This window comes from Gouania willdenowi, chromosome 9 (assembly GCF_900634775.1).
Source record: "Gouania willdenowi chromosome 9, fGouWil2.1, whole genome shotgun sequence".
Taxonomy (NCBI): Eukaryota; Metazoa; Chordata; class Actinopteri; order Blenniiformes; family Gobiesocidae; genus Gouania; species Gouania willdenowi.
Genome location: NC_041052.1, coordinates 8,001,830 through 8,019,389, shown reverse-complemented (window position 1 = coordinate 8,019,389; position 17,560 = coordinate 8,001,830). Strand labels below are relative to the sequence as shown.

The window sequence follows — 17,560 nt, the reverse complement described above, 5'->3', positions numbered from 1 at the left end:
TAAATATTTAGCGGAAATAACCTGAAATTGGGAGTAACTTTCAAACAGCTGATGCTGATATTTTATATGTTTTTTTTTACTTTTCTATTTTGCAAAAATTTATTTTCTAAACCATTTAACATGCATGTTAGGGGCCAACCTTCAGTTTTGAAAATGTTCTGTTAATTCCCATGATATTTGTCATTGACTATGAGATTTAAAAGGAAAAAAACAGTCTGTTTTCCTCTGTTTGTGAAGCAAAAATTAGCCCGGTTAAATCATGAAACGTTGTGAAGTGGGTAGTGTTTGTTTTAAGGTGGCGCCGCGAGGGAAAAGTTGTCCAACTCTGGTTAACAACTTCTGCTATGAACTAATCCTTCTAAATTAAGAACATATCACTTAAACGTGTTCTGCATTTAATATGAAATGGAGAAAAAAAGCTGAAAAAGTGGTTTAAAACCTGCGTTGGTTTGCGGACAGGGACGTTGACGCGCGGTGCGTCCTTAACAGAGTGTTGGCACTTGGGAGAGTGGGGAGTGTAGAGGGAGAGGGTCAGAAAGAGAAAGAGTGGTGGGTGGGGAACGAGCCCATGATCGAGCCCTTTTGGGAGAGAAGGAAAAACTAAAAAAAAAAAAAGAAAGAGAGAGAGAGAGAGAGAAAAAAAAAGACTATCACGTGTTTGGAGATCAAAGGAGATCCGCTTTGTAGGAGGAGGAGGAGGGAGGGGGGGGAGAGAGAGAGAGAGAGAGAGAGAGAGAGAGAGAGAGAGAGAGAGAGAGAGAGAGAGAGAGAGAGAGAGAGAGAGAGAGAGAGAGAGAGAGAGAGAGTAATTGACAAGGCTGTGTCGAGTCGAGCTGAAATAAACACGCTTCTTCGGTGGATTTCCACCGCACACCCTCAGCTCTCCTGCAACAGACTCCGCTTAAAGATTCATTAAACCCGGTGTGAAATTATGTCCCGATCGGGGCTGATCCAGCCGGTAAGATGATGGTTCTACCACGGAGAAGCTCCGACCGTGCGCCGGGCTGGGGCTCGGGCTCAGGCTGGGGCTCAGGCTCAGGCTCGGTGGTCCCGCTGCTGATCCTGGCGGTCGTCGCTTCTCTCGGTACTAGCGTTTCATCCAAGGATACCGCCTATGTGGAGGTGGTTCTGTTCGAGTCCAGTCCCAATGGAGATTATACTACGTACACGACTGACTTGAAAGGACGCTTCTCCAAAGCAGGAGCCACGATCAGCGCGGAGGGGGAGATCGTTCAAGTACGTGCGCAAAAAAAAAAAAAAAAAAAACCCAAACTGTCGCCTTTTTTTTATTTGATTTTATTATTTATTAATTTCTCAAAATGTTATTGTTTCCACAAGAGCTGCTCTACTAACAAACTTTTCGCTCCCATAGAGTGGCCAGAGGGGGGGTGACTGTGTGTGTGTGTGTGTGTGCGTGCGTGTGTGTGTGTGTGTGCGCGGGCGCGCGTGTGTGTGTGTGGTACAGGGCTTTTTGCAATGCTTATGCGCCCACAAGATGGCTTCTTCTTCTTCTTTTTCTTCTTCTTCTTTTTCTTCTTCTTCTTCTATCTTGTGGAATTCATTCTCAGTGAAAAACATGATGTTGCAAGTTATTTTATGTATTTATTTTGTGTGTGGAAGTGTTTATGATAAAAGCTCGTGGAAGGACACACACACACACACACACACACACACACACACGTACGTTTTGCTGAACTTGGCCCGTTTCGCATGATCCACTACGTCTATTTCACCAAGCAGGGGTCGTTTGTTCTCATTAAAAGCAGAAATAAGAGGTGTTTTCATTCATTTTAAGGCAGAAAAGTGCGTTTTGATGCAGGGACTGGACCATGTGGGTGACCTGGACCAGTGGAACAGCCTTATCCCATTACATTTAGGCCACATGTCAAGTTCACTTGCTTATGTTTGCATAGTTCATCCAACATTTGGGTCTGAGGAAGGAACTTTTCCCCAAAGTGTTTATTTCCAGTTGGACTAATCCTGTCTCAGTGCACGTGTCCTCTGACTGTAAAACAAGCAGGTTTGAGCTGTAATTGGTTCCATTTCATCACATTCAACATCTTCCTGTCAAGATTCAAAAGTTTTAGTGTCAGAGATGAGCAACTTTCATCAGGGGCCACGATATCAATATTAATGTCAGCATTTAGAATAATAACCATTCTGAGCATTAATATAGATTAGAATGAAGAAATTTGGCTGATTTTTTCATTTTTGATCGCTTTGTGTTCTATTTCTGTCGTTGTGTTTGTTTATGGAGTCACATTGTCTAATGTCTATTGATCATTTTGTGTATTTTAGGAGTCATTTACTATATTTTGTGGAGTCTATCGATTTCATGTGTGTTTTTTAGTTATTTTGTTGTGTGTCATTAGTCATTTTGTTGACATTGTATTTTGTCATTATAATATTTTGTTGTAATTGTGTGTGTGCTTGGAGTCACATTGTATTTTTTGTTGTTTTGTGTGCTATGGGTCATTTTCCGCATTTGTGTTCTTGTTTTGCATATTGTCTTTTATTGTTTATATTTGTAGTCATTTTTTGTGTTTTAGGGGTTAGTTTTTGTGTATTTTACTGTATTATTGTGTAATTTTGGAGTCACATTGTCGATTCCCATAAACATTTTGTGTGTTTTTAAAGTCATTTTGTGTAGTTTTCTTGTCACTTGTATGTTTTTGGAGTGAAATTGTGTATTTTTCTTGTTTTGTGTGTTGTTAGTCGTTTTGTATACTTTAGTTGTCATGTTGTTTAGTTGTAAATTTGTGGGGGTTTTTTGCGTGTTTTTGGAGTTGCGTTGTGTTTTTTTTTTAGTTTTGTGTGCTATTAGTTGTTTTGTGTATATTTATAATTTGTGTTTTTTTTTTGCGTGTTTTTGGAGTTGCGTTGTGTTTTTTTTTTTAGTTTTGTGTGTTGTTAGTCGTTTTGTATACTTTAGTTGTCATGTTGTTTAGTTGTAAATTTGTGTTTTTTTTTTTTTTTAGTTTTGTGTGCTATTAGTTGTTTTGTGTATATTTATAGTCATTTGTTTGTGTTTTTGGGGTTAGTTTTGTGTATTTTTCTGTAATGTGTTTTTGTGTGTTATCTTGCATATTTTTGCTGTTCTGTGTGTTTTTCCTGTCCTTTTGTGTACTCTTTAAGTCATTTTATGTGTTTGACTTGGTGGGCTGCACAAAATTAGACCAATGGCCGCATGTGGACCCCAGACCGCCACCTGCCCGTGTCAGTTTTAGGTGTTACAACAATGATGCACTTTAACTACATCCAGTCAGGATGTGCAAATCTGGTACATGTGAGTAACGTTCGCTTTGCTTCTGTATTTGTTGCTTTTTTTTTTTTTTTTTTTTTTTTTAAAAAATTGCTGCATACATTTTACAGCAGGGGTGTCAGGCTCATTTTAGTTTGGGGGCCATATACCGACCAGTTATAGGTGGAGAAAACAAGTCATTTCAACAATACTTTGCTCTAGTTTTGCACTTAAACTATAATAAAGTATGTAAGGCACAACAATATCCAAACAATAAGTGACAGATATCAATCCTTTGATTATTTTTTACCAATTTTTTATTTATTTCGGTGAAAGTTTGTGGAAAATTGCAGGATTTTTCAAACCATGAGATGAAAAAATGACTGCCATCATGTGATATAAGCGTGGGAAAACTGTGAACCCTGCAAATATTATGGAGTTTCATTGAATGTGTGTGTTTGGACCTGCTGAGATGTCTTCAGCTGAATTGTTTGGTAATTTACACAATGATCCATGTTTTTTCTGTCACTTTCATTTTTTACTGCGGGCCTAATGGGATGCTCTGAAGGGCCGGATTTGGCCCCCGGGCCTTGTGTTTGACACGTGGCCTACAGCTATGATATTCTAAAGCAATTTTGCAGTCTATGTAAACTAAGTGAGTTAAACAGCAAACACACTTTTTATTCAACCTTAAATTTGGCTGTATCATATAAAATCTTAGATGCATCTGTATTGTTTTTGCCACAAATCAAGTATTCCTTAAAGTTAAAGATATAGACATAGTGTAGGCCACATAGATCAAGAAAACAAAGATGATTTATTGTAAAAAAAAAAAAAAAAGATGTAAAAGTTTGAAGTTGCCACTCAAAAGCTTGTTGATTCATGCATTGCATTGTGGGAGGTGCAGTCCTGTAGATGGATGCATAGAAGTGTTCTTACTGTGATTTCTTGTGTTTCTTTGCCAGACAAGTACAGTAAGACAGTGGTTTGCTTAACACTTTATTTGTTGTAGTTTGTTCCTGGTATTCAACGTGGCCAGATTCGAATGTTTCCATGTAAACCCCAAAATAAACCTCCGCCATAGTTTTCCCACAACTTTCAATGAAAACACTAGAGGAAATGTGTTGGGAAGTTTTGGTGACAAACTCAATAAATCACTGTAAGAATGAAGTACAAACATTACTATGCAATGCATCCTTCGAGGGGACTTCACTTCCCACAATGCAATGCGTGACACTTTTCCAATCATGTCAACAAACCGAGTGTTTATAGTGAAGATTAAAACAAACTTTCGAGTGGCAATTTTGCATCTTTTTATCAAGCAATTGAGCTTTGATTTATTGATATGAGGCCTAAAATGTGTTTATCTGATCCAAAAAAAAATAAGTTTTTTTTTTTTTAAATAAAACAACTTCTTAACTGTGGAGTGTGTTTTCTCCTCAATCTTTGAATGAAAGCTGACATGTGACGGATCAAACGAGAAGATGCGTGGACCAAAAATGAGCCCCGTGGCGTCTATATACATTGTGATGGTCATTGGGTGCCGCTGTGCAACCACGCAGACATGCCAGACCTCTCTTTACATCTAAAAACCACGTCTATTTAGGTTTTGCTTTCTTTTCTAACAGAGTCCCTGACCGCTTAGGCCCAGCTTTTTATTTTGTCAGGCTGTAATGAGAGTGTAGTTAGTCCAGCATCAAGCTATGTCTTCAAATTCTTCTGCTGCACACATTCACCCAAAAGATTTATGCACGTTTACGTCTTGACGATAAATGACAAGCGCGCCGGTTAAAGATTATAATTATAAGCTGGGATCGTATTTCCTACTTGTAAATTTAACACTTGTAAAATAACATCCAAAGCATGTGTCGGGGACATTTCTGTGGTGTTTTACACTGGGATTGGGTTAAACACAATTATTCTGGCTCTTGTGTGTTTAGTTGTCCACAGTGACCTCTGCGACCATTGCACTTGCCCAGTATTTTTTTAAATGTTTTTTCTCCCCTCCCAATTTCTCAGTCCTTTCCTTTTAGTGAATAGTTGGCTTGATTTGCCCTGCCTGAGATTTATGGAGCCTTTATAATCCCTTCTTCTGGTGTTTGATCAGAGCCTAAGGGGTTTGTGTGTTTGTGTGTGTGTGTGTGTGTGTGTGGGTAAGGGTTCAAACACAGTCTGGAAAAGCAACATTTTGGCAGAATTCCCAAGCAAAGACTTTACGCCACTCGTTTGCTCCCAACTTGTCTTTTGCTCATTCACAAACAGTGATGCAAAAATACTAAATTCAGTTTACTTGCTTTTTGCCCTTCTTTTAGAAAGAGGGGTTTTGGGGGCATCCATAATATTGCCTGGATCTGGTCGTCGTACCTAACAACCACAGGCTTCCCTAGACGACTCTTCTATTACTGCACCTATTATACTTCATAATTGCAAAGTCATCAATGTCTGTATTAAGGCTTGACATGCATGTGGGTGTATATGTACAAACAGTCATAACCAATTTGCAGCACATTTACAGCCACGGCTATTCAGAACTCTTATTTCTGGGGGTCACAGAGCAGCTGGCCGTCCATCTGGTAAACACCTCAGAAGGACTCAAGTAGGTGCAAGACCTACTTCAAGCTTTTTGATTGGAGCTTCTCGATATGAAAAATTACCGCACATACGGTACATGTATTGTTATGGCTTACTGTAGCTCTTAGTCTTCACATTAACTTAAGATTGGGAATTTGAGGAATATTCAAAAATGTAAACTTTCATTAACCTGAAATTTGGAGTGATTATGAATAACTGATGCTGATATTTTTGATAATGTAAAATATATTTTCCAAACTTTATTTAACATACCCGCCTTGAATTTTGTAACTTTCCTGTTTTTCCCATTAATTATTTATAAGGGTGTCCCAATCCAATATTGATATCAGATATCAGTCTGATATGAGCAAAAAAAAAACATTATCTGTCTACAGTATATCATCTGCATCTAAAACCTCATTTTTATTGGATTTATTGATTGTTTTTTTAGGATCTTTTCGTATTATTTTTATTACATTTTAGAATATTATTTTGTTTAAGGCTAAAATGTGAGTACTGTAACTCATTGGCTGATAATAGATAGGTAAATTTTCTCATACCTACTGTTGACTATGGTTTAGAGTGGGGTGTCCCAATCCGATATCGGATATCGGTCCAATATTAACCTGAAAACGAATATCGGATTCAAATTTCCGGATTCTTCATTTATTATTATTATTATTATTTTTTTTCCCATTTCATTTTTTATTTAATTTATTCAGTTGTAGAATACTGTAGATATTATGTTGAAGGTTAAAATGTATGTAACAATAGGTTAATAATAAATGGCTCAGTTTTTCTCTTCCCTATTGTTCTCTATTGGAGTAACATCACTTGATCAAGCCTTTTCTAATATTCCACACAACAAAATAAGTAATTATTTTTTATTAAGGAAAAAAAAAGTGTGTGTGATTCATGCTGATACCGTATCGGATTAATATCGGTATCGGCCGATACGCAAGGCTGCAATTGCGGTATCATATCGGAAATGAAAAAGTTGTATATCAGGACATCCCTAGTTAGAGTAATATCTCTATTATTTTCCATCAGAATTTTTTTATTGATTAGATTTCATATTCATTTCATACATTTTTACAATATTCTCCTCTTTAATACAATGTATGTAACTCATTGGCTAATAATAGATGTGTCCTACTGTTGACTATTGTTCTGAGTAATATTCACTAGATCAAGCTTTTTCTAACATTCCACACTGCAAAATAAGTAATAAAAGTATATATGATCAGTGCTGATATTGTATCGGATCAATAGCGGTATTGGCCAATATTGTTATTGAATCGGAAGTAAAAAAAAATTTTTTAAAAGTTGTATCGTGAACCATTTGATTCCCATTTAAAGTTTCCAACTTGGACAATTTCCAGAATTATGCAACCCTAGTTGAAATGTTATGTTTCTAAATTGTATTATTTTGAATGGATGCTAATATTGTGTTTAGATATGATAGTTATTTTTAAAATGACTCCGATTTTCTGGTTAATTTCAACAAATAATTCCCATGAAAAGCTTCTATTTTTGAATATTCCCCAAATTCCTAAACTTAAATTTGTGTAAAAACATACCTGCATTGTTCCGCTCCTTTGCAACCCTATTTCTGACATGAACTAAGTTTTTTTTTTTTTTTTTTTTTTTTTTTTTTTAAGTACGGCGATTATGGTGTGATCAATTGATTCTCTGATGATTTGCCATCTTGTCAGGTGAATTCTAGCTAAAGCTACTATCTGTGTTACTATGCTATCGTTGTGCTTGCTTGTGTAAGTGAGAATTCTTCATAATAAACTGAGTATACAAGTTATTACCGGTTATTTTTGTTGCATTATGAGTACCGTTAGTTATTCAGTGTGAGCCGAGTTTTTGAAGTTCTGGTTTGGAAACTTAGTCATGCAGGAATTCTTCTTGAACTCTTAATGGTTTTAACAAGTTGACACTTGTTAATTATAGAAGAAGGGGAAAAAGGATCAAAAGCAATGCAACAAGGACATATTATAAGTCTAACAGGCAAAGCTGGCCAATAAATAATATCCCAAATTCCCAATCCCAATACGACTTTCTCACTTCCGATACGATACAGATATTACGTCCTTGAGTTTTGGCTGATATTGATCCAATACAATATCATCAGCCCTGTGATGGACTGGCGCCCTGTCCAGGGTGTACCCCCGCCCAGCGCCCTATGAGAGCCGGAGATTGGCACCAGCAGACCCCCGCGACCCTGTTAAACGGGAATAAGCGGGTATGAAGATGGATGGATGGACAATATCAGCATGAATCAAATAGGACTTTTGGGCGATATGGATATTTTTAACTCAATAAAGTCTCCCCAGAAAGACAATTATGGGTTACATTTACTGATGGAAAAATGCCACACAGGCACATTTATTAACGAACAGCTGCACATTATGTGCCACTTTAGCCTTTTTCTCCTACAATGGACAGCACATGTGAGTGAGTTCTGTAGTGTGGCTTGTTTAGGGGAAGGTCTGGGTTAGGATGCATTCAGAAATCCATCTAACTGTGTTTAAAATGAGTATTTGAATACAAAATGAGCTACAAAATAAAAAAAAAAAAAATTTCTATATCACCAAAACAGTAATCTCGATAAATCTTGACACTCGATATATTGTCCAGGCCTACAATCAAACATTATATCAGAGATAATATATTGAATCTAATACAGTTTTTTTTCTTACTGATATTGGATCGGCACATCCTTATACCAAATGGTATTGGCTGATCCCGAAGCACCTTCCGTTCTCACATTAATAATCTTAAATTCTTTCATTATTGCCGTTTTTTTTTTTTTGGAAACACTGACACCTCCTCAGTCTCACAGATTTTAATGGTATGGATGTTTTTCCTTCATAAATGTGGTAAATATGTTACATATTGTCTAAAATGGCCAAAACAGACAGAGATAAACAGACAAGTGTTCAGTCTTTTTCCAATGTTCCCAGTTTGTGTGAACTCAGCCATAGTGTGAAGAAACACCTACTTTTCCCACGAGGTGGCAAAGCTTTTTATATCAATGATTTATATCCAGAAACTGCCTTGTTTAAACTCCGGAACTTTCTCTCTCGTGGCTCTTCAGAGTAAATTGGTTTTATGCAGGAAAAGTTATATGTTGCTTATATGTGTGATGTATCTGATGTATATCATCCTGATTTCATAAGTAAGGGGTCGTTGTGGCTCTTTTTCACTTGTTGTAAACATTGAACTTTATTTTGGTACCCATAAGGTATTATTGACGACTTTGTTTTGTGGTCTTTCAAAGTAAAAGCATTTTTTTTTGGTCTGTGTGTACATAAAGGTGGGGAATGTCTGACAGGCTTGTTTTGAGCTTAGACAAAGTTGATCCTAAATACTGCAGCTCCTACCTTAGAGCTGGCAGTAGTTGTGTCGCACCGCATTTAGACTATAATGAGAGCTTTAGTGGTTTAAGGCATCCAGAGCGCTTTCTCACCACAGGTTGGAAACCCCAAGAGGCCATAATGGGCTGGTCCCAGACCGTAGGTGCCAGGGACAGGGCCACTCCCAGCGCCAAAGCAACAGTAGCACTACACAAACTCCAGTTTAAAAGGTTAAAAGTGCTGCTTACTACTTTTTTCCATTTATTGGCTTGGCGGTCGCAGCTGTATTTTAAGTGCTATCGTCTCCTAACCGCGGCCCTGTATCACTTTCATGTCCCGGCCAAAGTAATTTGAGGCCACGTTTTTCCTCTCTTTGGAATAGAACAGTTGAAACTGTATTTCTATTTCTTTGTGACCAGCAGCCATCTGTCTCATGTATGCACTTTACCATAAGTTATCCTATAGCTTGGTTCTCACCTGTGTTGAGAATCATGGGGTGGCCCTGAAATACAGCGTTTTATTAAAAACGATACATTTATCGTAACTTAACGTTGGTCCTGGTTTCCAGGAAGCAACTGCCGAACCAGGCAGAAGAGAGAACATGCCGGCAACTCAATTTTTGTTCTATTTTTCCTTACAACTCTGGTTTTTGACACTTATGTGATGAATTTGCCTATGCAACGACATCAGAGTTTTTGTATTAGACGGAAGGTTTGGGGGAGGTTTGTCTCTGTCTACAACTAGGAAAGTGTCCAGCTTGGACTCATTATTAAGTTACAGCAGGTTAGTTTGACACGATTTGCAGAGGAAGTGTTATTTGAAAGCACCATAACAAATAATTAAAGCCTCAGAGTTTCAGTTTAAAAAATTCTCCATTTTCGTGCCATTTTTGAACCAGTTTGGACCATTTCCGTCTTCGTTTTATCAGCTTTCCCTAATTGGATGTCATTACTGGCTATTAAACTTCCCAAGATCATGCCAAACCTGCTTAGTACTGTTAATTCAGTATATAACTGTTTTTAATGTCATATCACTCTGCTATGAAAGTGTGCAAGTGGCACGCACTAAAATCTAATGAGATTACATAGCACTGACTCAACATTTGTGGGTTTTTTTTTTTTGCTAAACTTGCAAGACATTAGTCCGCCTGTTGAACAGCAAAATATATTGTGGAAATGTGTGATATTGTCCCAAAACATGTAGGTTAGGGTTTAGTCTGTCATTTGTTTTTTTTCTGTTTCAGGGGACGTACAGTATGTACGTCATATCGCAAGATTTCAAATTGTCCATCCGGTCATGTTGAAATATGTGTAATTTGTGTAAATATGTAAAGTTGTCCCCAAAACATGCATTTGAGTGTGTATTCTGTATCATAATCCAATTTTGACTTGAAAACTGTAAGGCCATTTCCATTTCAGGAAGTAAATTCCTTAGTTTCTGTTTGTTTTTGAGAGAAAATAAGTCTGTTCGTTGTCTCCCAAAGATATGGTTTGATGGAAATGTGAATGAGCATGATGGATTTATTATTAAAGTATGGTAACCAGAGAAAACTTGCCTCTGTGTAATTATAGCAGCAGTACGTTGTAGTATCTTGTTCTCCTTCTCAGAAAATGACAATTTCTTTAACTTTGAAACTTTTAAAGTGCATGTCCCTGATTCCTCGGTGCAAAATAGATGGAGGTAATGTAGACATCAACAGGCCACGAGGCAAATGTGGGTCAAGGGAGAAAACTATCCTGAAGGTAAAAGTTCTTTATTCTGAGCTTAAACTTGCCTAGAGTGAACATTTATTTACTGTTTATGGTAAATTATGTGCTGTATCTGGAGAACAATGACGAAGGTTTTTTTTTTTGTTGTAAAAGCTGATGATTTCCAAAAATTGCCCCAAACACCCCGAGCTTGGGGTAATGCTATTGTCCTAAACTTCATTTTTTTAAGCAAAAATACAAACCTTCTAGAAAGTGAGAATCTTCAAATTCTGTCAAAACGACTGTAGAGCAGCGTTCAGGTGGGCGTGTAGCGTAGTGTGTTCCTGTCATGGTGTTTAGTTTTATTAGTTTGGGTTACAGACCATTACAAATAACTACATATGACTTCTGTTGTGGTCTTGCTGTTTCATATCTTTGGTAATTTTATAATCTGACTTTATGATGGGAACTGGGGTCAAAGTGGGTAATAATATCGTAGGGTAAACACTACTCCAGAATTCAGGCTTGCAGAGCATTTCTACCACCTCAACTTTCCCTTTTAACTATTTGTGTTCCTAATGCCGGAACCAAAGGTGTAAAACTTTTTCCAAGGAAGGGGCAAGGATCGACTCTGAACCGGAGAAGGACTTTTTAAACGACTGGAGCTTTTGGGGCAAGATTTACCTCAGTGTATCATTCATTCATTCGTTTTTATTATATAACAAAAACATGAAAAACGAAAAAAAACACTCATTGTTTGATATTTGTTTCCAAAACCAAAATGAAAAAACGGAAAACGCCTTGTTTTTCAAATTCAAGCTCTTTTGCTTCGGTACAGAAAATGAAAAACGGAAAACAAACACCTTTATTTGTTTTCTCCATTATTTGCGAAAGTACGTGACCCGGAAGTGTACCCTCACCCGACGCTAACGGCTATGCTAACGGCAGTTTTCCATGACAAGATCGCTGCTTCCAACTGTGCATCAGAAACGTGTCCTTTTCGCTTTAGCTGGTGTTGGGCACAGAACCTCCTCACGGACATTTCGGAGGATTTAGAGACTCCTAAGTGTTGCAAAGCTAGAGATATCACGGAAAGTGTAACGCGTCACTTCCAGGTGATACACAGATTCTTGTACAGTGTCGCATTTGATGAAGTCGTTGGCCTTCAACCTTTGCCTGTTGAGTGTCTCTTTCAATAATGCAGATATTATTAATAAATCGAGGGAATGATTAAAGGGAATGGACTAGTCGTGGATGGACAACAATGTCCAGGCAGTACTTGCACAAAGAGTGTTTTGGTTTTCAGGGGTTTGTTTTGGTCTTAACCTCCTTGTTGAGCTCTTCTTACTTTTATTTTGATAGTGTGTTCTAAACCTGCAGCGCTTGTTTTTTCTCTCTCACCCTTTTGCTCTTTTCACAGTCTTCTCCAATTCTCAACACAGGGCTCCACCTGGAACAAGTGCATGTTGATACTGGTGGCCCCAGTAGCTATGTTAGTTTCCACTGAGCTGAGCTAATCTTTTGATCTTCTAATCTGAGTTCGATTCGCATCCAACATGTTGCTGACCAGCATCCATCTCCTTCTGAACTACGACTGCTTATGTGGTAGAGCTCTTTTGTATGAAACTCTTGTTTTTATTTGAATCTTTGTTCTCCAGTGATGAGGGAATAATATTAATTTGGTTTGGCCCCAAGGCTCTATTTTCTCTGCGATGAGTGCTGGGGAAAAAAGTAATTATTCACACTGATTGTCTTTACTCGTGTTATCTTTAAAGAACGTTTGTGACAACTCAAGGATGATAAAGCGTCTTAAGTGTGTTTTTTTGGCTTTCTGAATAGCCTGTGGTGTATCTGGCTGTGTTTAGTGAAACTGTGCTGAAAGACCCACACCATCCCCTCAACCTACATTTTTTATTCACAGACACAGAGGGGCTCCAAAACAAAGAGTGAGGGGTCGAGGGTTATGAAATGACAATACTCGCTGTAGCTTATCCAGGCGGAGGCATGCTTTGTTGTCAAACCAGGAATGTGCTGACTAACCGTGGACGGCAGTGATGCCAGCCCCTTCTTTTGTTGTGCTTTTTGGGCAATAGACTTACATCCTCTGATTTTATTATTTCAAAATTTAATGAGTTTCGATAACTGATTTTGTAATTGTAATCGCCATGAAAATTCTATAAAAAATATCAATTATAATTAACGCAAAACTCAACTATGTTACAGTTCTATGTACAGTTCTACATATACGTAATTAACAATTATTAAAATATGTTTCATATCAAGCTTTCACATATTTAACAATTTAAAAGACATTTAAATTGAGAAATAAACTGACACAAAAAAGGCTCAAATGTCCACAGCAAAAAAATTGAAATCTCTAATTCATTGATTAGGAAACCGAAGAAGGTAACCAATAAATAGGAAATAAATAAGATGATAGATATTTGTTTTTAGTGTATTTTACAGCTGATTTAGGACCTGCTATCATAAGAGATGCTAACAGAAAGCTAACACAGAGGAAGGTTAACTTTTATTAGATTATTTATTTCAGGCTCAGTAATTGTGATTAATTGTAATTGAAATTTAGGAATTGAGCACGTAATTGTAATGGACTTTCTGAGGATAAAAAAAATATTGTAATTGAATTGTAATAGGAAAAAATGCTGGTCACTGTAATCATAATTGAATTATAATTGAACATAGGTAATTGTATATTTTATACAATAATTGAATAAAATGTTGTTATTAATTTAATATTCTTTTACTGAATATATCTTTAATGGACAGAAAGCATGTACTGAGATGACGCAAGATTTTGCGCAAGAATTGACACAGTTTTGCCACCAGTTTTACAGTGAAAAATGCGGGATATTGATCCAAAAACATGTCAGTAAGTGTTTAGTCAATGTCGTATATCCATTTCCATTTCAGGAGGTGAACTCGTATCGCGTCAGATTTTGTGTGAGAATGGAGTTTTTCCTTTTACTGGGAAGAATTGCTTGTAAATGTGACAATGGCCCAAAACATTCACGTCAGGGTACATTCTGTGTCATGCTTGATTTGTTTTAAAGAAATAAAAATAATGAAAAAAAAAAAGGAAAATGCCATTTGTGTTTCAGGAAGAGAATTCTGTCAATTCCATTCATTTGCGATCACAGAAACTCGTAAGAACTGTAGACTTGTTTGTTAGAACTCGTGGGACGTTTTCACAAAAGGAGAATTCTTATTCAAAATCTATTCACTCAGCCAAGTAGAAGTGCAGTTCAAAGTTCCTTTCAGTGTGTACATCATTACATAATTCTTCTTATCTTAAAAAAGGATTGTGAAGCTTCAAATGGGAAGAAAAAAATCTGTCTTGTGCTCAACCTTGACGAAAATATCACATGAAAGCAAAAACACTGTAGTGTTTACTCAGATTATCGCTTGAATAAAAATCAACATTTTGTTATAAAATAGTCCAATATGTCCTTTGTTTTTTAAATGTTTAAAGTAACAAATTTATTGAAAATGTATTAATGGTGTTGTAATGTATGAGACCTCTGTATTATAGTTGAATAAATAAGATTTTTTATGCCAACAGATGGTAGTCGCAAGAGGTTTACTATTTGAGAGTAGTATCTGAGCTGTGTCTCAGATATGGGAAGGGTGTAAATTTTGGGACGCATCATCAGTAGTGTAACAAGTTCCTTTGAATCAGGGGCTGTTTCGGCCTTTTACACACTAGACACCCGTCATCAAAGGTGGTCAGCTACAGGGTGATCAAGCCTGAGCTTGTGTGCCATAGAGCAGTGTTTTTTAACCTTTTTTTTAGCCAAGGTACATCTTTTCATTGAAAAAAATCCCAAGGAACACCACCAACCAAAAATGTAAAAAAAAAATTAAACTTTGTAGCCTATATTAACAATATACTGTATAGTCATTCTTATCAAAGTGTCTTGAATAGCAATCAAATAAACACAAAGAAAAACATTTTATGATATTTTGTACTACTTTTTCCCAATTAAATAGTACAGTTAACAATCTACAGTAATTCTTATGCATTTTTTTTAATAGGAATCAAATGAACAACAACAAAAATATTTATAAATTATTTAATATATATAATAATACACATCATGGGACATAAAATAACAAAAATGTAACAGAAACAAAAACTCTCTTTATACCTCTTAAATGAAATCTAAATGGCACAAATAAATCATATAATTACATTAACACCTGGAAAATAGTTCAGTCCACATCACATGGTTTTACAAGCGCAATGCGAAAAAATACCTAACTAGTCTTTTACTATGGTCTACTGCCGGTGGTTATTCATATACATTAATGTATATAAGTTCCTCCTTCGTCCTATAGACCTCTATACAAACGATTGCTGAGTGCGCTCAGCCAATAGGCTTTGACTTCCTGTTTTTGAGACTGTCAGTCAGAGTAAATGCGGAATTGTGAACGGAAACAAGGCCGCGCGTCACAACAGCAAACCGGTAAATATGATTTTGGCTCTTACCTGACTCATAGACCTATATCAACGCGACTTTGTTATGTTCCGTGATGCGCGTGCAGAAAAGTAGAGGCGTGGCTTCTGGTAGATTGGCAGAGGCAGGAGGAGGAACTGGAGCTTTTATTTTACCCATGGCAGTCTTTTTGGACAAGATGTTACCGTTTCATGACCAATATATTGTATATCATTACCTCTACCAAGTGCTTTGAGCACACTAATCAAACGCACCTGTAGCCTGATCGCAACTTTGATGAAAGTGCAATTCAAATTGTAATATAAAACTAGTGTTTCCCCTACAACGTCATTCTTTTACTATTAGCTACTCAAAGTTCAGGTAGTATGATTCCCTCTATCCTCTAAGGTTGCAAACATTGTACTAGTATAGACATAGTTCTATTGACAGGCTTGATAGCCACATTAGCCAGCTGTTAATAAAGCTCAGCAACGCAATGCAGATGTTCTTCTGTCAGACCCTCTCAGACAGATGCATACTTCTCTTTACATTTTTAGTCCTAATTCAGTCCTGTGTGAGAGTGTCTGTGAGCAGGTGGTTGTACTGGTAATGAGGATGATTTCTACTGGAGCAAAATGAGGCCAGAGCTATGATGGATTGGGGCCAGTTTGTCAGATTAGAACAAGCTGGGTTCCCTCTTGCGTTCCTATATCTGTAGCTCCAATCCAAAGATGTATAACTACTACTTTCTGCCCCCTCTTTGTTTTTGCTTTATCTACAGATGTGCCCTAGATTTCTGGGATGAAAAATGGCCTTATTGTTATGCTGCTCCAGTATCATGGGTATATACAGTAGAAGTTATTGGGAACCAGTGGTGGCAAAAGTACTAGTCTTCAGTACTCAAGTAAAAGCATAGATAATTGAATAAATAAAAAAAATAACTCTGGTAAAAGTATTGAAGTTGCTCCCTTACTTGAGTAAAATTAAAAAACCAAATGCTACTAAATGTACTTAAGTAAAAAAGCAAAACAAATGTCCCTTCAATAATAAGAATAATAAAGAAGTATAATACGAACTTGTAGAATACTTGTACATGGAAACAAGTTCAATCTGTTACCTTTGAACACCTGGAGAATTTTACACTCTTAATAAATACGATTTGTAAATAAAATGCGTCAAGAAAAAAAACAAGTACAAATGCTTATTAAAACCTCAGAGCAGCTTTGAGTTTAACATTCTTAAGAACTTGTAAAAAACTGGTAGATGGAAATAAATTAAATGTTAACCTTTTGGTCATGTTGTTGATGTAATGTGTTCGTTGATGATTTTAATTGATTTTACTGATGATTTTAAATGTTCTTATTGATTTTAAGCTGTTGAATGTTTTATCATGTAAAGCACATTGAATTGCCTTGTGTATGAAATGCACTATACAAATAAATTAGCCTTGCCTTGCCTTTATCAATAATTTGAGAGTTTAGCGCTCAGAGATAAAATTTGTAAAAGAAATGTTTCAAGCTTCTCCTCCAGCTTCGCGATTGTTGGTTTGCATCTTTTTACATTGTGGCATCATCTTCGAAGGTCTTAAAAGTAACAAGTCAATTTAAAAAAATTTAAGGGGTAGAAAGTATAGATATTAAAAAAGGTAAGTAGTAAACAGTAAAAAGTTAGGGCTGCACAATTATTGGAATTTTAATCGTGAGTACGATTTTGGGCTCCACGATTAAATTTACCTGATCATTGGTTATTTTTACTTTTAAAACGCAAACTCTGCTGTATATCTAACCAGGCACTTTCTCAACCCCTGTAGTCAGCCAACCACTAGGGGGCGAACACATGCTTAAGGCTTCATTACACTATCTCAATGAAAAAGAGAGCGAGACTTTGGGTCACTCGGAATTGCGTGACACACGTCGTGTTTGGTGTGAACGCACCTCAATGTTTTTGTCTCTACTTTATATGCTGATATTTTTTTTTAAGCCGTTGCTCTCTGTAAATTTCAAATTCTTGTTTAAATTTGTATTTTTTCTTTTTAGTATTTATCAGTATTATTGACGAGAGCTTTTATTTTACACTCTAAACTGTTCACGTTTGTTTAAAAAGTAGTTCATTAAAAATACAGACATGTTGAATAATTGCGATTAATAATCGTGATTACAATATTCATCCGAATAATCGTGATTATCTTTTTGGCCATAATCATGCGCCCCTATAAAAAGTCGCCAGAAAACGAAATAGTCA

At 36.6% G+C, this 17,560-nt stretch overlaps 1 protein-coding gene across 1 annotated transcript in view; it reads left to right on the top strand.

Annotated features, from left to right (window-relative positions):
• Positions 1 to 803: 803 nt before the first annotated feature.
• Positions 804 to 17,560, top strand: part of znrf3 (zinc and ring finger 3) — an 83,305-nt gene continuing 66,548 nt past the window's right edge. The window contains exon 1 of the mRNA XM_028456910.1: positions 804 to 1,236. Within this exon, the coding sequence (XP_028312711.1) occupies positions 964 to 1,236 (273 nt within the window). The 5' untranslated portion in view covers positions 804 to 963. The remainder of the gene's footprint in view (positions 1,237 to 17,560) is intronic.